The sequence below is a fragment of the Mus pahari genome, chromosome 11 (assembly GCF_900095145.1).
Source record: "Mus pahari chromosome 11, PAHARI_EIJ_v1.1, whole genome shotgun sequence".
NCBI lineage: Eukaryota > Metazoa > Chordata > Mammalia > Rodentia > Muridae > Mus > Mus pahari.
In genome coordinates this window covers 40252244-40275743 of record NC_034600.1, presented here as the reverse complement: position 1 = coordinate 40275743, position 23500 = coordinate 40252244, and the positions used below count along the sequence as shown (strand labels likewise).

Below are 23500 nucleotides of genomic sequence, written 5' to 3'. Positions count from 1 at the left end.
AGAGAGAGAGAGAGAGAGAGAGAGAGAGAGAGAGAGAGAGAGAGAGAGAGAGAGAGAGAGAGAAAACACCCCTCCATCAGATTGCCTGTAGGCAAGTCTATGATGCTTTTCATAAAGATTGATATGAGAGGGTCCAGCTCACTAGGAACTGTGCCAACTGTTCCTGGGTAGGCGGTCCTGGGTTCTATAAGAAAGCAAACCAAGCAAGCCATGGAGAGCAAGCCAGTAAGCAGCATTCCTCCATGGCCTCCTCTTCAGTGCCTGACTCCAGTTTCCTGCTCTGGCGGCCTGGAAGTGTAAAGTGATCTAAGCCTTTTCCTTTGCAAGCTGGTTTCCGTCATGGTGTTTTATCATAGCAACAGAAAGCAAACAAGGACATTGAGAATAATGCCGCTTTCTAATACACAAGGTAACCAATATTAAATTCATGATCAAAAATATATAAAAAAGCAATTTTCTTATATATGTATGGTAGTGACTGAAACTTTACATTTCACTCACAGATTTCTCTTGTCAGCCTAGAGAAAAGGAATGAGCTCATCTTTTGGAAGTATATGAAATGCAAGCTTTAGACCTGATCCGGTGTATTTAGAATTTTCACTACTCTTGCTGTCTTTACATCATTTGTACAAGATAATGCAAGCCAACGGTGAGACACAAGGAACACATGCTCAGTTTCTCTTAAAGGTAGGAAGAACGGGCCATGGTGTGTGTCGGTCTGCAGGTACGAGTATATTCTCAAATGTGGAAACATAAAATGTGCTCATCTTACCCTATGTATTTGTACACATTCTTGTTAAGCATAGCACACACATATATGGTTAAAAATAATCTAGAAACCTAGACATAAGGGCAGATTTAGAAAAACCTTTAAATCCCCACTGCCCAGAAATAATTACCACAGACAATACAGAGATATAAACCACAGACAATTGGCTGTATTTGCTCTGAGGCCTTTGTACTGAGGCATGCGTACTGCATCACACACTACAAGGCATCAGGTCCTGTTTGCACTCACAGAGCAGCACACATTACTACCTGTGAAACTAAGACGAGACTTCCTGAGATTATTTCGAAAGGCATTTACACTAGCTAGTGATCAAAATTTGCGTCATTTACCAATTATGTTTTCTTAAGGAAATTGTCAATTTACAGTTAATTAAACGAGCTAACCATTCAAGCTGTCTTCTATTTTGCCCACCAAAGAACACACACTCAGTTATTCGAGTTCTTCTCGTTAGCTCTTCTGTGGTGATCAACCCTGATTTCTGAGCCTTTAATACTGATAACTGATTTTTTTTATCAATAAAGGACACAAAGATATATCTGATTATATAGATACATCTACAGCTAATCCCCATTTTATCCATCTGCATAAAGGAATTTAGGCAAGGGCCCATATGGGAAATCACAGCTGTTTCAAAACCATTTTAAACATTGTCTCAAAGCCAATATTATGTATAATCTCTCACATGTAAAAAAAAAATGCTTTATAAGTAATTTACCCTTGGGAGAATGTACACATTAGGTAAAATATATTCAAAAGAAGGTTTTCTAAATATTTTAACCACATAGCCAGTGATGTATTTTCTCTTTAATTTCAAGTGGCCCATGCTTTTAAGTTGAAGTTGCCATTAAGAACTACCTGCCCATATCAAAATGGGGTGAGGTGTGTACTGCTTTCGGCTAGTGTGAGCCTCTCTGCAGACAGTACAGGAAGTGCCAGCCACATGGAACATCTCTCAGTACAATGAAGCACCAAGATGCTCATTCCCTGAAGACCACTGGGAAAAACGAGACAGGAATCCACAGATCCATCGTCTACCTTACACATAGACTGGTAGGATGAATATGTTGCTGGACATGGCAGCTGGGACATTCTCATGTTCATGCTACCTGCAGATATCTGCAGATATGTCATACAAATGATTTGGGTTTGCTGGAAGAATGATGAACCTCATGTACAATTATTCTGCACCTTTGTTGACATAATTCATACAAATCATCGGTTAGAACAATAAAATAACTAAGTTTGAAAAAGCCACTGAAGAGATTCTTCTGTACAGCCTTCCAGTGCAGACTCCCCTGAATAGTGCTGTATCATAGTCTAGTCCCACACTCCTCTCCCTCTTTGTCTAAAACGTAGAAGCATGGGTTGGAGAGACCCTACATCGCACACCTGCCTCCCTACCAAGGCCTGCTGTGTTCCAAAGAAGGCAACGTTGCATTTTTAACATAATTATTAGACAATATTTAAAGCAACTCCCGAAAGTATTCATCCCAGGAGAGCTAAAGAAAGGTGGGGGGGTGGATTTCCAAGGACATTTTTGAAGAGTTAAAATTGTTNTNTTTTTTTTTTTTTTTTTTTTTGGNTTCTGCTAATAAGAGTTTCAATCTGTGTATGCTAAATTAAAAACCACAAAAGTGGTCAGGAGTGCTTTCTCAACTTGTAGTTGCCTGGTTAAAGAATGATATATTAAAGCTTTTAACAAACATTTTAATTACAAGGTTAATTTCTGTCATTTTGAATAACTATGTTTATTAAGATATTTATAGACTATTTCCATGAGTAAGGAAGAATGGCTTAAAAAAAAAAAAAAAACCTAACAGAATGTCTCCTCCTTGCAATACCATTACACCCCCCCCCCCCAGTTGATTTAGGATGGGTGAATGCAAAAGTGCCTCTTAATAAAGCTCTGTGAAAATACTATTGAATTGGGTATGTAGCTATGTTTGAAGGTTACCTCTCTTTTATATTGATGACTTTCTTACTGGTTCTGTTCTGCTCTAAATGGTTTAAAACCATTACAGCAAATGGTGGTTACAACTAGGGGGGAAGAAAGAGGAAGATTTCTCTGTGGATGCTTTTGAGGTCTTTGTTCTCATTATGCACCAGAGTGTCTGTGTCTGTGTGTGTGTGTGTGTGTGTGTGTGTGTGTGTGTGTGTGTGTGTAGCATTTAAATCATAAGGCAAAGTCTAATTGCAGATGTTTGAATGTTGTGTTCTGTGTTTTAGAATTCCAGTTCTCTTTACGGTCTTCTTTTAAGATGGGCAAGGATGCAAAATATGTAATAAAACAAAGGAAGCATTTAAAAATTCAGTCCTATGTAACTGTGTAACACGACCGACCCCAACTGGGTGCATGACATGTCCTGTGTGCATGAAAAGATGCAGTGCATCCAGCAGTAAGACAATGACTACAGTTTCCATCCTGGAATTCTGCTAACAATTATTTGGATATGGTACCCTGCCAGTGTGGGAGATATTGAGACCTATTTAAATGCATACTGCATTGACAACTGTTTCCAGCATGAAATTCAAATAATCCCTTGGATATGATGCCTTGCAGGTATGAAAGAGATCAATATTAAGACCTGTTTAAATGAGTACTGCATTCGCTCTACAAAAATGAATCTTTCAGAACACATAAGACCAAATATCAATATTTGACTTTCTTAAAAGTTTAGGGGCAGCCTGTTAACACAGGCATGAAGCAGTCCAGCAAATGTCTTCCTAAAAGGTAAGCCTTAAGAGTCTATATTTAGATTTGTATAGGCATTGTTCATAGTCATAATACTGACAAAAGTCATTAAAATGCCTCAAGGGGCTGGAATAGCTAAGAGAGAGAGTGTCTGGGAGAGGGTATGAGTATTTCTTATATTGCTTTTTACTGGAATTTTAAGACAAGAAATGGCAGCAAAACTCAGGCAATAAAAACATGAGATGCATTTTTTTTTTTAAAAAAGAAAATCTGGACTACCCTAGAGATTTAGAGAGAGAGAAGAAATCCTAGCAAGCAAGGCAGAGGGATCACTAGCTTTCTTAGAATTCTGGTCAACCTTGGCAGCAGACATGAAAGTTTGCTTCCCCAAGAAATGGAAAAAGCAACAGACGGAGCCTTCACTCTGAAAGTACTTAGGGCAGCAGAATAGACAGATATCTTTGAAAAGATGTGCTGTGATTGGCTCACACATTCCAGGCTGAAGTGAGCCAGGGGTTTTCTCCTCCCTGCTTCAATCATGAGACAGAACTCAAGGACAGCTTTACAGCAGGGCAGGTGAAGAAGCAGGGTCAGCATCCTCATGATCTTACCAGTTACTTGAGATTAAAATCAAGCCGTGGTGTGAATAAACTTTCTTACAGGTATCTCCAGATAATCAAGTTTACAATATAATGACAAGCATTCAGTCATCTACAGCTTTAAAGACAAAGGGGAAAAAACCCCACTATTTTCCACTTGAAGTCAAAAGTAGCACTCAAAGAGAACCACATATCAACTGATAAGATGTAAATGCGGCGTGCCAATCAGAATTCATCAGTCACAGTAAGGAATTTGGTACAATAATTTATTTGCAATTAAGTTATTTCACTGCCTTGCTATTTAGAACATAACTTAAATTTATATAGGACACACAGAAGAACTAATGCACATGCAAAATCTTCTATCTTAATACACAGAGTACTCCTGACACTCAGTTATACAATCTTATCTTCAGCAACAAAACACTTCTTTCCCAGTTCATATCTAAGAGAAGAAATAAATTGCTCAGACACCATTATAATTAGTTAAAATCCACCTCTTATTCAATGAAAGTAGACAATTTTATCGGCAAAATAAATCTTACCTTTATGTAGCCCCAAGACACTGACAATAAATAGTTTGCTTCAGGCATTTTTGATTATGTGTCTATATGTATATGTGCCAGCAAGTTCTAAAATGTGCTTTTCTTCAAACCGTGACTTCTACCAATTTCCACAAAGCCATTCAGGGTGTGGGAATTTAAAGATTTTTGGTAACTAAGTATAAATAAGAAAGCATCGTATTATGATCCCATCCAGCCGTCTTCCCATTAAACACATGCCATTTGTAAAACTCCGAAATGGAACGAAATTCAGCAACTATTCTGCATAAGGAATATCCATGTGATGGAGGAGCAGCTAAAGAGCTAAGGTTCTGCATCTTTCTCTCCCGAGCTCCAGGGCTTAATGAATAATGTATATCAAGATGCTTAGCTCTGAGAAAGACTAGCTCTGTCAAAGGCTACCAAATAAGGAACTGTGGGGGAAGCCAGGGAAGAGTGACATGAAACCCCGCCCATAGAACCAACTATGCACCAATCACATTCCATCTCTGCTCTAGGAGGGCAGGGGGAAGGTTGCGGCTCATCATGCTTTGTGATTGGTTGGCAAGGTGAGCCTCTAGGGAAAAAGAGGCTTTCCTTCCCACATGGGGAACGCCATTTAATAAAGGTCTCCCTGCAGCCTGCGAGAAGATGAATGGGGCTTCCCTCTCACAGGGACGGATAACGACCACAAAGCCGTCAAGATCTGTAGTCATTTCTTAAATAAGCATTGCCAGTCGGTGTGGATTCCGATATCATCTCAATGTGCACAGTCTGTCTCAAATCCCAAACACGTGGCTTTCCTGGTGATAAAGGCGATTTTGCTCCCTCCCCTTCCCACCACACTGGCAAAATCATAATGAAACGCTACAGGTCCTGACTTCACAAACGAGAACGCATCCCTTTCTCCTTGGGGAAGTCTGCGGTCAAAATCCTTTGTTTCTATTGTTAATACGGTCACACTCTAAAAACGTACAAAGTCTAAAATATAAACCTGACTAAATGAAGGAGGGAGGGAGTGTCTGGAAGTTCATGGCTCTGTCTGGATATAGAATGCAGTGATGCATACAGATTCCAGTTTCTATATTCTGACCAGAAGAACATTTTTGTCATCCCCGATGAAGCCGAGAAAGAACTGAATAGCTTTTAGGCATGCAGCGCGGAAACGGAGAGTAAGCCTACCTTTTAAACCTGAGGGCTAAAAATGTACTGGACATTCTTGTGGGAAAGCCAATCTTTTCTATTCTGCTCGACATGGTATTATTCTGTATAACTTTTACCATAAGAGATCTTGTGGATGAGGAACGAGAGATATTCATTGCTCTTAGTCTATTGCAAAGTTCTGCATAAGGTCTATATTCTTGTCTCGGTTTATTACTCTGGGCTTCTAGGACTCCCTGCCGTGGTTACTCTACAGCACCCTGCATCGGGTCTGCCTCAGTACGTTTCACCCTAACACTTGTCTAGCGCAGCAGTCCTGCAATGTCCTTTTCCATAATTCCAGGTACTTTCAGCCAACTCAGTGCTGAAAACAGAAAACCCCAGAAATATTCTCAAGGTTTTAATAACACTGGTGATAGCAGACTGTTGCTAATATTCTAGTGTATTTTTATCTTTTTTTTTTTTTTTTTACTGTGCCTTAAGTTCCACATAACTAATAAAAAAAAATGCAGCCTATATAGGGTTCTGTACTATCCACTGTTTTAAGGCTGCGGCAGCAGGGTGGGGGAGGGTGGGAAAACATCCCCAAGGGTGAGGGTGGGAAAGGCCTTCCCTGCTTCTGAGATTTAGATCGATCAGATCCTTTGCTGCTGGGGTTCTCAGACACTCATCACACCTTTGGGTTCATTTCCTTCATTCTTCTAAATCCCCAACCCCAATCCTCCACCAGAATAACCCAGCAGAACACCCCTCGCCTTCCTCTGTCCTCCATTTTTCTTACCTTTGACATATCCTGCCTCATTTGAAGATGCTTTCCACTCCCTGCCCGGCTCTGTTTCTTCGGGCTTCTCTGGCCATGCCTTTCTTTGCCTTCTGTTAAGGCTTCCACCCTGGCTCGCCACGGGCTGCTTCGGGCCTACACTCCTTCATGACGACTTCTCGCCTGAACTTTAGTACCACGTTTCCAAATTCACAATACTCTCCCATTTCAAATGTCCTGCCCTCCCCGTCACCTGGAACTTCTTCAAAACCGTGAACCGTTTTTCTATTTAAAGTAATTCGTATAACTACTCCCACTGCAGTCACTGGGCCTGTGTTTCTTCCAGTGCCTCAGAAGAAATCTGTGACTCTTTCTGTCCATTCAGTGGGTATCTCATGTGAGTCACACGCTATCAGGTGTTTAACATAAATCATCCAAGTGAATCCTTGAGTAACCCTAGGGTGTTCCCTTCCACTAGTGTACTCCTCTCCTTTGAAACATTGTGACCAGTCCTGTCTTCTGTAAGATAAAGGTTGTTCCTTCCTGTCTCCACTCTCACCACATTAATCCAAATCATCACAGAGGCAGAGAGCAGCTTCGGTTTTCCCCACTACACCCTGATACTCAGGGCATGGACTCCAACTTGAACGCCTTTAGTACCCAGCTTCTGAAACTGTGCGTCAGAACCCCACATGAGACTGAATGCAAGGTCACAAAGTTGTGCAACAGTACAAAGTTTCTGAACACACAATAGAAAATTCAAAATCAAGCGCATGATGAATCTGAGGTGTCTGGTGTCACCTGGGTTGTATAGAATGTGACTTCATAGGACCCTGGCTAAAAGTACACAGTTCGCACACTCTGTACTGTGAGGCGACACCAAAGAGCGATGTCGGAACCAATTTGGCTCAAATCGGGTACAACTGCATGTTATTGCCGGGCTTTTACTCTACACACAGTTAATCCAATTACACAAAACACACTTGATATTTTTCTGCCGTTCTTTGCCAAGTTAACCATCAAACTGGAGTAGCTTTGGATTGTGTTCTTAAGAGTGTTCGATTTAGAAACTACCTTGGAGTGGCTCTGCTTTTTTAAATCTTGCGACAGATTTTGTGCTGATGAGATTAAAACACGATTTACATTTTTCAATTGTCCCTAACCACATGTCCGCCACGTTGTACTCTGTATTTATTATGCAAAGGGGTGTTGTTATTAGTATTGATGATTACAAATCTAAACTGCTGATCAACTCCAAGTCACACTGAAACTACTCTACGTCCTACAGTATCAAATAGCCACAATTTAATTCTGCATAGAAGATTAAGCAATCATATCCATCCATCAAAGTGCAGACGTATTTCAGTCTTTAGTAAGTGAGGAAAAAGCTGTTAGGCACATCAAGGAATTATTTTACAATACAGCCCTTTGTGATTTATTGTCAGTAAGTTTTAGATTGATACATTTATTTTATATACCCATATATTTAGGGTCACATGAAGATTTCTCAGTCACGGGTTCACAAGTGGGGAAAGTTTAAGAAGCCTTGCTTTAGCATACGGTCCTAACTTCTAGAGTGCCTACTTCGGCAGTTTAATTCGCCCAGAAATATCCTAGCAAGCTGTAACATTCTACAGTGAAACTGAGCTGGCCTTTGTGATCAAGTGACGCCGTCTGACTGTGGCATCCAGATCACGGGGAAGCCTTACACATTTCACCTTGCTGCTTGAACGGGCCACAGTGCCAACATGAAGGAGAGTCTGAGGAAATCGTGTGGACTTTGTAGAAGAGGAGAGAGATGGAGGGAAGAGAGCGCAGTCCCAGGAAAATACGCACACATTTCAGTTCCTAACCAGGGGAGTTTTCAGATGCTCACATCCGGGGAACACCTGATCGCAACACACACGGACCCCACACCACAGGATAGGAAACACCTTTTGAGATGGGGCCACGAAAAGGTAATCAGTGGACAACACACCTGGGCCCTAAAGAGACTGGTTGTCACACAGACAGGAAGCTGCAGGGCTGGGATCTGAAATCAGACAGTGTGGCTTCACAGTACTCTCAAGTGACAGAGAGTAAGTACCTCATAGCACTGCACACTGCAGGCGGTGCTGCGAGTGTGTCGATCATATATGGAAGAGTCAAAGGCTGACAAAATGGGACAGCATTCAGTAGGGCAGGGAAGGGCTAGGGGAGGTGTGGACACATGCTGTACCTACGTGTGGGCGTGTCCCACTGGACTCCATTCATATGCACAGTTAATGTGTGTCCACAAGAAAAGAACATCTTAGAGTTCGCTCTTTACCCTCTGGTCTGTGGCCGCCATCAAGTCTAATGTGAACCTAGGATCAATGTGCTTGAAATACTTAAGAACAAGTGTGCTGGCTCTCACAGCACCTCAGACTCAGGGAGACCTTCCTAGCAGCAGCTGTTTATCACACAGCACTCACGAAACTGAAAACATCTGATCCTATATAACCAGTCATATTCATTTTATACCCGTCCACATAAAAATGAAAGATATAGAGGGAAGTTTTTAGTAGCCAGGAATAAAGTCAATATTAAGTAGGTGCTTACATATACTGTTAACACTTAGATTATATTAACAGATGAAAACGTGATTATTAACTCCTCCATACAGAATTCTGAGGCAAAACTAAAATTCAGACATTAAATTCAATAGCTACCACAAACTAGGGAGCCTCTGTTTTTCAAGTGCTTTGAGATAGTTTTAGACGGTGTCAATAATAGCCTAGAATTCGTTTATAATCGATCCTTTAAATTATGTAATTTAGAATTTACTTTCACATTGGAAAAAAAAAAAAACTCTTTCCTGAGAAACGCTATTAAAACCTGACTGCCAGTCACTCCACTGCATCTATTGGTATTTGGCGCCCCCTAGTGATAAGCCATATGAATCTGACTTAACCAGCTCTGAGGCCCAGACTGGCATCACAGACAAAATGGTTTGAATAGGGAATGAGACGAAATCAAAACATGATATTACAGAGGCCCAGAGAGAACAAATGTACCATTTCAGAAGTGGTACCGTCTCTTGAGAGAATCATAAACAGTTAAAACTGACCTTTAAAAACTTAATTCATCCTCTGAAACATCCAAGGCTAAATCATGGCCTTATTTTTTTTTTTTCTTCCCCAAATGACTTTATTTAAAACAGCAAATACCTGAAAGGCTTAGCAAGAAAGAGTGTAACACCAGATGTGCTATGTCTGTTGAACCAAGTTAACAGGAACCTAAGTTGCTGTATGTATTTTCATTTCTTGGCAAAGTAGATTAACTAAGGACACATGAACATATGTGGTGGTTTGAATGAGAAATGAGAGTACCACGCATAGGCACAGATTTCTGAATACTTGGTCCCCATGGGCTGTCTGAGCATGTTTAGGAGGTATGGCCTTGCTGAAGGAAGTCTGTCCTAGGAGCAGGCTTGAGGTTTAAAAGTCACACAACTCTCCATGGTCTCTCTCTGCTTCCTGCTTATGGTTCAAGACATGAGCCCTCAGTTCTCCTGCCCTTAGCCACAACACATCTGTTCTGCCATAATGAAGCACCAAGTCAAACAAAGCCTTCCTTCTACCTGTGGCCTTGGTCATGGTGTTTTATAGCAGCAAGAGAGGTAACAAATTCATCATTGACACAGCTTGGATTCATATAGGCAGCTGTGTACATTCATAACTAGTTAGTTAGCTTCGCTAAAATCACCATCATCATGGCTATCCCTAGCATGACCTCGGTTTCACTGAGGAATAATCAATGCAACTGAACAAACTTCACATAAGTGAGGCCTCTTTGCTTCGAAGTTTGAATGTAGGGGGTCAATCTGTCATGGTCGGCAGATGGCATGATTTTATGTGAAAGAAATGCTACAGACTCCATCAGAGCAAACAACGAACGGTTACAACTAATTAACAAAATCAATGCATAACAGGATGATCTCAGGCCGTGCTAAGTCAGTCATCATTGAAAAGACAGAAAATGCATACTGGGTGCCGACTCGAATCCATGTTCTAGAGCCGCTGGCCAAACCCAACCATTCTCAGAAGCTGTGTGCTTTCTGAATCCAGCCACACTTGGGAGGTCAGCAGTCTGTTCTCTTTCTAGTCAGGGAGAATCTGCCTCCCATTTTTAGCATATGAACATTCCTCTCGCATAAGATGGGTTTGGGTTTAAGGCAGAATTTCCCAGAATGCAATGTAAAGAACATCTACCTAGTAAAACACCTTCAGATGATGTCCACTGTGAAATTGTCATTTTAGACACAAAGCAAGGCATTAATGAGGGTCATACACATTAACACAGTCAAAAGATATACTATGTAACGGTATAAGAGCTATACGATGTAACCTTGATTATATTTTACCTCTTATTTAACATTTCTCAAACTGACTTTACTAATGAACCCTTGTTAGGACCAGCAGGTGGAAACAACCCACAGCACTGGAGTTGCATAGAGGATTCCTGTAACAGTAGCAGACTTCCAGCACCAGATACAAGTATTTTTAATAGTCATTCACTTACTCTCTCCACAGATAACTGTTCAATAGCTACCCAGGAGCAGGGAAACAATAAAGCACCAGGCCAAATATGTAAGTAAATAAACAAACAGAAAAATAAATGAGAAGAGGGAAAACATTAAAGTCAGGAAAGCTCCCACAGGTCAAGAACTGAGACGGGACCCAGCTACCTAGAAAGAGCCAATTGCAGTGCGGCTCGGGAAGTGTGTGCACAACCTGCTTATCAACTGGGAAGACATCAATGTGGATCATACAAAGGCTGGAGAAAGAGGGGCAGGAGGAAGATCAGGGGAAGATTGGCTGATGGTCAGACAGCAGCAGGAGTTCCGGTGTGCCCTACAGAATCTGCAGTGTATTTCAGAAACCTAGAAGACAAGACGCGTTTTCACCAGGAGGAAGTGCATAACAGGTGTGTTTCATTTGATTTAAGGGTTTCGTTAAGTAGGCATGCTTTGTAATGCCACATGATGGTATCCTATTAGTATGTACAGTTTTTTTTTTGGTTTTATGTATTAATTAAACACAGTGTCAAATTTTAAAGGGGAAAGAAGACTTGAGGTGGGACCCACCACGCAGAATGAGGCCACGTGGGAGGACGCAGAGGCATCTCTGGAAGGCTCCGAGGAGGAGATGTTTTATAATTTAAACCTGGCATGGTTTACACTTGTAACCTCTTTAAAAGGGGGAGGGAGGGAGAAAAGAAGCTCCTGGGACAGAGAGAGTAGCCAGGACTTTACAAGGTGAACCCTGGGATTAAAGAAAGGACCAATGGTGCAGACTTAGGCCAGGTTTGAATGCCAGCACCATGGAGATGGAGATGGAGGGGTCTTGGCAGGTGGCTTTGCAGGAGAAAAAGGGAAAGCTAACCTCCCCCCCCCATATCAGTATTTAAGTGTGCAAAGATTCCATGTGCTTTTAAAGCATTCCAGGATCTTCCATCCCTTCCCCCTCCCCTACCCCCACATCCTTCTAGAGTTCTGGACTAGGAAGGCTGCCAGAGAATTCTGAAAAAGCCACCTTCAAATACTCCAAAGGCACCACATTAAAGCAGATTCATGGCTTTAAAACTTTTCTTGGTGTCTTTAGAGTAGTCCCTTAGAGGGGGCGTGAACAGACAATGCGTTGGATTAGGACTCTGAAAGGCTGGGTAACTCCTCACTCAAAGTCACACAAAAATAACTAAAGGTAGAATCTAGTGTCCACCAAGAGCAGTATCTTCATTAAGTCATGTGTAATTTAAATCTTTCAAGAATGAAGACTAAACTAAGGGCAATAATAAAATTGTTTTTAAAGAATTATTTATTTTATGTATGTGAGTACACTGTAGCTGTCTTCAGACACACCAGAAGAGGGCACTGGATCCCATTACAGATGGTTGTGAGCCACCATGTGGTTGCTGGGAATTGAACTCAGGACCTCTGGAAGAGCGGGTCAGCGGGTCAGCGGGTCAGCGGGTCAGCAGTTAAGAGTGATCTTAACTGCTGAGCCATTTAAAGTAGTGTAACATGGTGGTGACTCAAGACTAGAATTCCTCCAGCATTCAATATACTAATGCTGGGAACTGTTAGGAGCCTGTGGCCAGCCTGGGTTACATAGTTGCAGGTCAGCCTTGGTTACAGAGTGAGACATTATCTCAAAACAATAAGATGGGTGGGGAGAGCTCAACAGCCACAGAGAACACAGTTTTAAAATGGCATTTTCCTAGTTTGCTACCCTGACTGAGAACTGTGAGGTACACAACGGTGTGGAGCACAGGCTACTTTAGAGGCCCCCATATGATTGTCTGCAGTGTGTTATTGAAAGGCTCTCTGCACTGTGAGGAAACACCTGAGAACCCATGCAATGGAGATAATTCAGCGCAGCGCATGAAGCAGCGGCCACAGTTCCACGGGTAAGCTTTATTTTCATCAGCAGAACTACTTCCAATCGCACAGGATACAATCAGATTAAGAATGGCATGCAGGGGCTGGAGAGATGGCTCAGCGGTTAAGAGTGCTAACTATTCTTCCAGAGATCCTGAGTTCAACTTTTACCACCATATGGTGGCTCACATCCATCTGTAATGGGATCTGATGCCCTCTTCTGGTGTGTCTGAAGATAGCTATAGCAGTAGACTAACTCTCCTGAACAATGACTGTGTAAGTTCATTCTACTTGACTAAATGTGTATAAGTATAGCTAATACAATACCAACTGCATTGTTTAAATGGAGCTCTTTCTTGACACAGGACAAAGTTTTTTAAAGAAAACAAAAAAAACAAAAAACAAAAAGCAAAAGAACATTGCTCAGGGACACATCTTATAAATGCAGCAACAGATGGAAGCACTGAGCCCTATCCATTTATGCAAAAACACTGCAAGCATTATGAACAGTGATCAATGGTAGAACAGGAGCAATAATAGCTGTGGCTGTCACTTTCCTCTCGCAGCTGTGGGGAGTACACATGTGAATCAGGACATGGAAACTTCTATTTGGGGCACTAAGGGACTAAAGCAAGCAGGTGGCATCCAGAATGAACAGTTCTGATCATTCACAAAACTGTCTTCTAAAACTGACAGTGAAGCCTTGTGAAACTAAAACTGTGTCTAGGTATGGCATTTCTCCTAACCACTGTAAATAGTGCAGTCAACATATGTGAGCAAATATCTCGGTGGTAGCATTCAGAATTCTTTGGGTATACGTCCAGGGGTAGAGCTAGGTCAAGCAACTGATCCGTTTCTAGCTTTGTGCAGAATCTCCATTCCCATATGGTTGCCAGCTTGCACTTCCATCAACAATGAGTCAGGGCTTCCCATTTGTCTTATTTTTATTACATGTATTTTTGTTTATATACACGTGTTCATGTACATGCGTATATGTGAGCTAGCACCCGAGAGGTAGGTCCTTGGGTTCTTTGAAGCTGGGGTTACAGGTGTCTGTGAGACACATGACACAGATGCTGGGAACCGAACTCTGGTCCTCTGGAAGAACTGGAAGTGTTCTTGAACCTGAGCCATCTCTGTATCCCGACCATTTGTTTTCTTAATCTTAGGGCTGAACTACAGAAGGTGCGCAGGGTAATTCTATGTGATCATCCACTTCATCTCAATTTCACATTGATAGACTTAACTGAGAGATTGTCCAACATCTCCCACCCACTATTGGCTTCTTCTCCTAAGACTAAATCATCAGCACTTCATCGTCTGGGTTTAGAATCCCACCTCTCTGTCTGCCGACTCCTGTTCCTCAACACCTTTGTCTTCCTGCCTTCATCCATTCCTTTCATGTTGTTTCCAACCTGTTCCCTTTTCCCCTTGCTGCCTAGCTCTCTGATTCAACTTTTTTCGGGTCTTTCCACTCAAGATGACCCTGGCTCTTAAGTACTTTTTGCTGCTGTTTTCCTTATAATCAAATGTAAAAGTTCCTCGAGGTTCTCAGGAGTTACAAGTGGCTTAGACTGGCAAATAGGGCAGCCCAGAGTGCTGCCAAATCTATAGGTCTGGTGTCTGCCTCTGGCCCTATAACTAGATTCTTTCTTCCAGGCTTTTGCTTCCAGAAGCACCATTAGCCTCTCCCACCTCCGCAGACACCCAGCAGCACACCCAATAAGCATTCTACCCTGCACTGTCTAACCACTCCACTTCTTGTCACCTACATGATCCCTAGATGCTCAAATCAACTTCTGTAATAGTTCTGGGATGCTTCCCAATCATTCTGCTCCTCTGGGTTGCACCGATGCTCTTTGAACTTCTCTACAAGGAGATGAAGTTGTCTATTGTTCATTAGCACACAATGGCTTGCTCCTATGGCCAGCCATGTTTTCCATAGTATGTCTGCGTGTTTGGTAGTGGTATGCACCCATACACACACACACACACACACACACACACACACACACAAATCACCCTTTTCACATAGGAACCTTGGAGATGGTCACTAAGAACAAGCCTAAAAACATCCCTCCCTGAGAAACTAAAAACTGTATCCCACTGTCGGCAGTCACAAGGCATAGAACATACCCAACCCCTACTAAAATCTTTTACCCACAAAAGTGGTATAGTGGGGAGACGGTGACAGGTCACCCCAAGTAGCAAAGACACACGAAATGCAAACTGCAAACATCATTCAAAGGCGACTCGGACAAAGACCAAAACCAAGGGCAGGTCTAGCATTAAAAAGTTTGGATTCACTTAGAGATAAAAGCCTTGACAAGTAACACAGGGCTAGTTTTTTTGTTTTGTTTTGTTTTTGTTAAACTCTTCTACTTCAGTGAAATTAATTAGGTAAACCTCTAAGGAAAAAGATTTTTGGAATTAAAAACAAACAAACAAACAAATGAACACCCAGCAGCCTTTGACTAAGAAGCCCAAGTGTGATTTCTCTGCTAAGTGGCTGACAGTAAGCAGAAAGTGGATCATGTACCTAAATGGTGACTCATTCTCAACCCCTATAACAACTGCACCACTAGGGAATTTCTTGTTGCTGGCCATGGCTAGTGTCAGACTCATGACCACACCCTCATCACTGAGATGGCACCAGATTCAAGGTCATCGCTCTGGCACTCCTGTTTTCTCAGCTGGATTGTCATGTCTAGTCTGAGAAAGAAAGGTTCTCTTTTAGTTCTCGGTTCAACTTCTACCAGGAAAGGTAGCTAGCATCCTTGTTGATCTTTGACACTTCCTTAGCTACGGTCTCAGTGGCTTGCACAGAACCTAGAGCCTTGGAAATCATCCCTGAAAGAGGGGAAAAAAAAAATCTAAGCACAAGAAAAGGGGCCAACTCTGGGACCCCAGAATGAAGATCTCCAAGGGCTCCCTTTCCTGTGGCTGCCTTAGTGCACAATAACCCTGGGTGACCAGTGTTAACTGGTCAGTTTAAATAAAAATATGCTATCACAGGGTGCTAGGCTACCAAACTAAAACTAAAGTCAACAAACTCAGTGAGCACTGCATACTGGAGAGAGTTGAGGCCCCATAAATCACTGCGACTGGGTATCAGGATTTCAAAGGCACCCTGTAAGCTTCCACCACGCCTGTTGACTCTAGCTCCGGTTGCAATGGGTCACCTATACAGCAGCATATAAAGTTGACCTTTAAGTTTAAAAATAGTTGCGGTGCCATCCCTACTAAAGATAGTCCCCGGGGCCTCCATGCACACACAGGCTTCTGCTTTTGACAAGTCCTAAGAGGCGGGTTATATATGTTTTGCCTGACATAGAAGACAGGCTCAGAGAGACAGGAACAATTTAATTATCCAAGGTCACATCTTGGTGTGCGGTACATTTTTATCCTGCCTTGGGGTTGGAAAACTCATTGGAATGTAGGGGACATCAGAATGGTGAAAAGGGGCACCAGCACCTGCCCCTCCGTTCCACTGGAGCATCTAGGAGCAGCCGAAGGCCCCGTTCCTAGGACCCACCCATACTCCTTGTGACCTGGTTTCTTCCATCCTTTTGCAGCTTGCTCCCTACTATGCCCATGCCTCTTCAACTTCCTTCACTCCCAAACAACACGTTCCTGGGGGGGGGGGGGTGGAGTGGCCCAGCGGCTGGATTGGGGCTGGATTGCATAAACTACCCCTGCTGCGACTGGGCCAGGACTCAAGGAGGTCACAGGTGAAGGAGGTGACACCAGCTTGGAGTGCTAAAGAGGCTGAGCCTCATGAAATACACCCGTGGCCATAAATCTCACTCTCCAGTCAGTCCCGCCCCTCCTCCCACACCCACAGCTGACTGTCCTCCCTTAGATCTTCGCACCCTTTGGCTGACCTGTCTGGGATTTCTTTCTTTCTTCCTTCCAGGCTGTCCCAATCTCTCATGACAACTGCATTTCACCATAGGAGCCCTGAGGCTGGAGTGAGAAAGGGGGGCAGGGGACACCACCTGATCAGTTTTGCCTCCAGCCAGAGTCTTGACCCCAGGTCAGCTGGAACTCAGTTACACTCCATAAATAAGTTCTCTACCCTACTTTTCTGCAGTTTTCATCTATTACCCCAACCCAGAAATCCATAGCCTTATTTCCTTTTGTCCCAACTAGAAGAAAACAAAACCAAAAAGCACTACTCCCAACAAAAACCCAGCTCCAAGCCAACTTATAGTAGGGCTAATTTTAAAATCCTAAGGCTGCTTACACCCTTCCTGAACTGTCTGCCCCCACCATCAGCCAGGCTTTATCCCATGTTATTCCTAAATTCTCAGCCAACTTGCGCCTCAAGCTTTCGCTACATGGTCCTATTCAAGACCCTCCCATAAAGATCAGGCTGCCTTAAGTCAAACTCTTGCAAAGAGCTTGAGCTTGAGCTTGAGGTAGTTCCGTTCCCATCTGACACGACTTAGACAAGAAGGGAAGCAAAACAAGATGTCCTAGACTCTTGATGTACCATCCTTTGGTAAGTAGAGGATCCCCTTCTGGGAATTAACATGTTGCTGTTGTCACTTCAAACGGTCATTAAATGTCTATGCATACCTTCAAAATGTAGTCTGAGAACCCGTATGGTTCTCCTTCTATCCATCTGTGGATTATGGTAGAAAGTTTCTGACATACAGTGCATTGACTTCATGACTACACCAGAAATCCCAGCTGGAGGTGTGTGAGCAAACACACAAAAGTGGTTCCCATGACATAACTGTGCGGGACTTTTCTAACTAGCTACGGTGGAAGTCATATGTGCCGAAAGGACAATGTAAAAATATGTGACAGGAAGACCAAAGAGCGGGAAGTCTCATTTGCCCACTGGATCTGACTCCTCCCATAGAGAACAGCGCTGCAGCTCTGTGAACTATGGACTTTTTGACTGTCCCCCTCTGTGCCCTTCAACCACTAACAACACATGGAAAAACTCAGCTCTGGGTCCAACAACTCCCAGGTAAACCAATCTTCTCTTGATGTGTAGTGAGAAATGAGTCTATTTCCAGAGGCTTCTTTACGATGTCTCAAAACTCATCTCTGCTTACTGTCAGGGAGAACTAAGGGGCTACACCGGGAGCATAAAATTGTGAAACCAGAGAACAGAAAGTCAACAGCTGACAACAAAGATGATGTTAATCCTTTTCATTTTATCAAAGTTTACTTGAAATATTAAAAATATAAAAATAAAACACTATGATTCACGAAGCTTAACCCTCAGCCAAAGAAAGGAATTGACTCCAAATTTGTCTTAATTTTTTTAAATGTTCTTTCAACAGAATTATAGCTTAGCCTCTTTAGTGAAATGAGTTTTTCTCATACATAACAGAGTGATATAAATGTATCTGCAAATACTTACATGAATACTCTTTATTAAAAACAGAAAGCATCTCTAAATTGGAAAGTAATTTTCTCAATTTTTTTTTTTTTGCTACAAATTTCACTATGGTTATATGGTTCATTTTTTCCCCTAAAATTTAAAAACAAGACAAGACAAACCTAGCCAATATAAAATAGAAGCATTCCTGGGCAAAGAACGCATTTCTTTTCTAAGCACTGGAGCTGGCATAAAGCTATTAAGTAGTTACTCAGCAATGAGCTTTAAAAAAATATGTACAATTCAGTATATATAATTCCTTAAAAATAATCATTTTTGTATGATCAAATTTTTTTCCCCTGCAGCTTTACCACTGTGGGGAAATGTCTGTTGTTCTATAGTCAGTTTGGATCAGAATGATCAGATAAAATTAAAAAGAAAATTAAGACAAGACATCCACTTTGATAGGCACTCCTCTGAATAATTTGAAGCATACTCCTTTACGATGTCTTTATTCCTCTTTAAGACCGAAACAGTGCAACAAGAGCGTTGCTGTGAACAGATACAGTGGCCTGGAGAGTCAGCTTCCTGAAGCTGGGGAGAGGGCCACACCCATTGGTGTGAATGTATTCCAATATGGCAGTTTCATCTTAGCCTGGTTGCTATGGATACATCCCCATCACAACTGTGTTCTCCATACCCTAGACCTGTTTATGACAGGCCAAAGTGCTTCCTATTAGGGTGCCCACATCTGTATAGCACACTGTTGCCAGCAATAAGAGCTAGGGGCTGTCACCATAGGGGTGGCTGTGCTGCAGGCCAGAGATGATAGTGGGCACTAAAGCACACACGCTGGGCAAAACTTCCCAGAATCCTATCCAACAGACAAGTCCAAAACACACATCATGTTTTCACAGGCTAGTAGGGAAAACATCCCAATGAACCCCTTTCAGTTAGAATAATAAGCTGATAAGGAGAATGCTATTAATCAAATAGTCACGCAAGGAAACACAGGGAAGCCGCTTCCATGACCTGCATGGTTTTGCCAATGCATGATAAAATATTTAATTGAACCAACTTAAGACTAATATAGAATATGTTACATTGTGTTATGTTATAGTGAAATTCCTAGTGAGAATTGCTCAGGGTTCTACTAACGAAAGGAAAAGCAGGCATTCTAGTGCTCAGCTTTCCAATCGGAAGTGAAAACTGACATTTGCGGTAACCAACGCCTCTTGCTAGGTCCCACTTTACGTGAACACCTACACAGGGGCACATTGATGCTGAGTGTTGGATAAATGAACTATGGGAAGCCTTGTCGCCAGAATAAAACAGCAGCAAGCCATGTTAAGAGGTCAGGAAAATCACACAGAAAGATGTTTGCAAGGTCAAAGAAAGAAAAAAATCTCACAGTCAATTAGGAAAGCTGGAGGCTGAGGAAGGGAGGTCAGGGGAGTGGGGGGAGGGAATGGAGTAAAACAGGCTTGATAGAGGAGGCAGCATTCGGATGTGCCTAGGAGGTTGGAAGTTTTAAACCACTCTGTTTTAGAACATGTTTACTCACAGGAAACGTGCACAGACAAGCTAAACGTCGTGTCTGCTCCACACTCAATTTCTCCTGTGTCTGACACTTCAGCAATTATAATTGCTGCGGTAATCTAACACACACACTGACGACTCAGGGTCCCTTAGCCCCCTAGGACATGTCTGTTTCTGTCCCAGAGGCCCACCTAGGACAAGATGTCACAGTACCTGGCCACGGCTCTTCTCGCTTGGGTTAGTTTCCTACGTTTTTCCTTGTTGGTGATCACTAACCTTAAACAGTTCTGAGGAATTCTGACCTGGTAGTCCGTAGAATGTCGCAAACTTCAATATGTCTGATAAACTTATTCCTGCGATTAGACTGGGGCCATGTTCCCCGTAGGAGACTAACAGATGCAAAGAGCCATTTTTATCAGATCATATCAAGGATATATGGTCAATACGGCTCGCAGCTGCCAGTGCTGGCCTTGACAACCTGGCTAAGGCAACACTTGTCAGTAGTCACTGCAGGGTAAAGTTCCCCCCCAACCCCCACCCACCCAATTCATACTACGCTATGTGGAAGGAAATTTTTGTCCAGTCTCCATATTTTGGGGGCTGGGGAGCAGAGTTCTCCCTTCTTATGGGGAGAGCCTACAACAGTGACTCGGCATGCTCCTGCCCACAAGTTTGTCTATGCACCAGATTATTTGCTCAACTGGGGTTTTTGTTTTGTTGTTGTTGTTGTTTCCAGTATGGGTTATGTGTATTTGTTTTATAATTTGGGTCATAACCTAATATCACATTTTCTTGCTCAAATTGTTCCAGCCCAGGCCACCGGGTGTTCTTTCGGTGTACTCTTGCATCAGGCTGGTATGTCCTCATCAGGGGAGTTCTGTGTGTGTGATCACGTCCTTCCTTTCTGGCACCGTAAGACGCTCCAGGCTCTTCTTGTATATTCCCTGCCTGAATATAGAAGCAACTATCTCCCTAAGGGAATCCCAATCCCCTACTATAATGCGATAACACAAATCGGAGTTTAAGTGCTAAGTGTGCCCATGATAAGGGGTGTGGGTGTTTGTCACTCCCCTCTTCTGACGAGGCACGGAAATATTTGTGGCATACTAGACTGGTTAAGATATTATAAAGTGGAATGGAGGGCTGTGTTCTGAACATGCTTTTATGAACATTAAATAGTAACAAGAAGGGGTGTGCCTGGGTACTTCCAGTGTCATTGGAAGGGGACATGCCTTTATTTCTAGGGAAAACTGGATAGGCTATTCTTTGCTACTGCTTTATGCATTTTTGCTGGAAAAAGCTCAGAGTTTCAGGCATTTAAAAAACAACAACAAACAAACCAACAACAATGAAAACTCAATGTTAGGGTTTTTTGTTTGTTTGTTTGTTTTTAGGATGCATTTGTACAATTACAGAGAGAAGCCAAAGGTGTGAACTCCCTGAAAACAAATGGAAAAACAAGATCCTGGCTTTGTAAAGGTCATGGGAGGAAACAAGAGAAAAGGAGCCGTAACAATAATTCCACTGGGTTAGGAGCCACATCACCAGCCCTCTGGAAGACACACATCAAAAGGATCAGGACGGCAGCAGACCCCTACCTAATGTACCACCCTCAAAGAAAAACTCTTTTAGGAATGGGAAAAAAAAAAATGACGGGACACGTTCAGGACCAACCGTGTTCCTGACTCTGCCTACAAAATTCATGAAGTCATCATGGCATCTATAGCAGACCAGAGAGCAGATGCACAGAAGTCACAAGGTCCAATTTATACTAGCAAAAGGCAGAGGGTGAATCCAGCCAGACAACCCCAAGGGCCACTGGGGTTCCCGGACAAGGCAGGGGGATCCCAGAGTGGAAAGCTATCATGCAGAAGTGTACCATTTTCTCCCCTAGGGGAGAAAGCTCCTTGGAAGCAGAGAAAGGAAACCCAACATGCCCTAATAACTGCAATATTATTTTGTTGCAGTCAGATGACAAGACCCAGCATCCGTTTGAGGTGAGCAAAATGTGTGGACCTCAGGTGCAAGTCTTCTCGTTTTGTCACCTACCAATCATAATATAGATGAGAGCAATAACAGCTGTCATCGCTTAATGTGGAGCATATTCCACTGGGTACCTCTTGAAATTGCTTTGAATGAGAACTTAACGTACAACACCACACATCAAAGCACATGGGAATCACAAGCTTGGAACAGCACTAACATAGACTACGGAAATAACACAGTCTTACGTTACGACAAGGAATACAATACCGGGGTCTCCTAAGCTCAGTTTTTCCTATGGATACATATAACGTGTATGGAGCGCTCAGGGTACTCTCTGCACCATGGTGGACTTTGTGTACATTGTAGCATATGCTCTCCCTCCTTCCTTTCCTCTCTTCCTCCCTCTCCCTTCCCTCCCTACATATTACCCCTTCTCTCCCTATACCCCTTCCCCAGTGTCTCCATATTACAGGCTAGGGTTGACGTATCTATGAAGTAGTGAGTGACCTTGAACTACTGCTCGCTCTCTCCTCTTCCCAAGTGCTAGGATGACAGGCATGTACCTGGTGGCCCTGTTTATGCTGTGCAAAGGGTTGGACCCAGGGCTTCATGAATACTAGGCAGGCACTCACTCTACCGAGTGCCCTAGATCCCTAGCCCAGCATCCCAATCAGATTGCCCTTCTCGCTGCTGTATTTATAAATGAAGACACTTAGCTTTGGGAAGGCAAGGCTTGCTGCCCAAATTATTAGGGAGCAAACAGGCAGAGCTGGAATCTGAAACCGAGTTCCCCTGACGACAAACATCTATGTTCTTTCCACTCTGCGGGGCTGCTGTAAGCACTAATAGTGTGCAGGGCTGCTGTAAGCACTAATAGTGCGTGCGCCAGGCCAGTAAGTAAATGCCACTCATCTGCCTTACATAGAGAGTTCAGCAAAAATATTTCCAAAAGCCAAGAATACCAAACAATAACAAAAGAAGAAACGCTTGGCATTTTCCACGGTACAAGATCATAAACCCATTATTATGTTAGCTGCTGTGTCCAATTTAAGTAATATCTTAGTGAACATCATGGATGTGTCTGCTCTTTAAGAAAGTCTCTAGGTGCATCACCCAACTGTTGGAGTGAAGAAACTGCTTTCCCATTCCTGACATCCCCATGCATTAGAAAAGCCTCAGGTCCTTCGAAGCATTGTCTACTAGCCTCGGTTTTGGGGAAAGAGGTTGTCCAGGGAACCTTTAATCATGCTAAGAACACTCACTGTTTTATCCCAACTAAGCCTTACATTTTGAATTTTTTTTTTTTTTAAAAAAGGGCGGGATAGTTAATAATACTCTGCCATAGAAGCTACCATTTTCCTATAAATCAAATTGATTGATGATAACTGAAAGCATTCTCTTAGTAATTGATTTATTTAATGAAACATAGAAGCAAGGAGTGAGGGGTTAGTTTATGCTTGCCAACACAGAAAGTTGACACAGGAACTGAACCAATGACACTGTTAGCTTTTTTCCCTTTAGTCTCCCATGACTTGCTACATTATAATCAAAGACCTTACTAGTCAACAAAGTGAAAATCCTTATAGAAATGTTTCCAGACCAGAGAGATGCACATACTCACACACACACACACACACACACACACACACACACATACACACATGAGAGAGAGAGAGAGAGAGAGAGAGAGAGA

At 42.6% G+C, this 23500-nt stretch overlaps 1 protein-coding gene across 12 annotated transcripts in view; it reads right to left on the bottom strand.

Moving 5' to 3' along the window:
* The window catches only part of Pde4d (phosphodiesterase 4D), a 1422283-nt gene that overhangs the window by 18744 nt on the left and 1380039 nt on the right, over nt 1-23500 (bottom strand). Inside the window, exon 1 of one of the 12 annotated variants that reach the window (XM_021208488.2) lies at nt 4627-5051. The exons of the other annotated variants lie outside the window; for them this stretch is intronic. Within the exon in view, the coding sequence (XP_021064147.1) occupies nt 4627-4674 (48 nt within the window). The 5' untranslated portion in view covers nt 4675-5051. Of the gene's footprint in view, nt 1-4626; nt 5052-23500 lie in introns of those variants that run through there. 12 annotated transcript variants of the gene reach the window in all.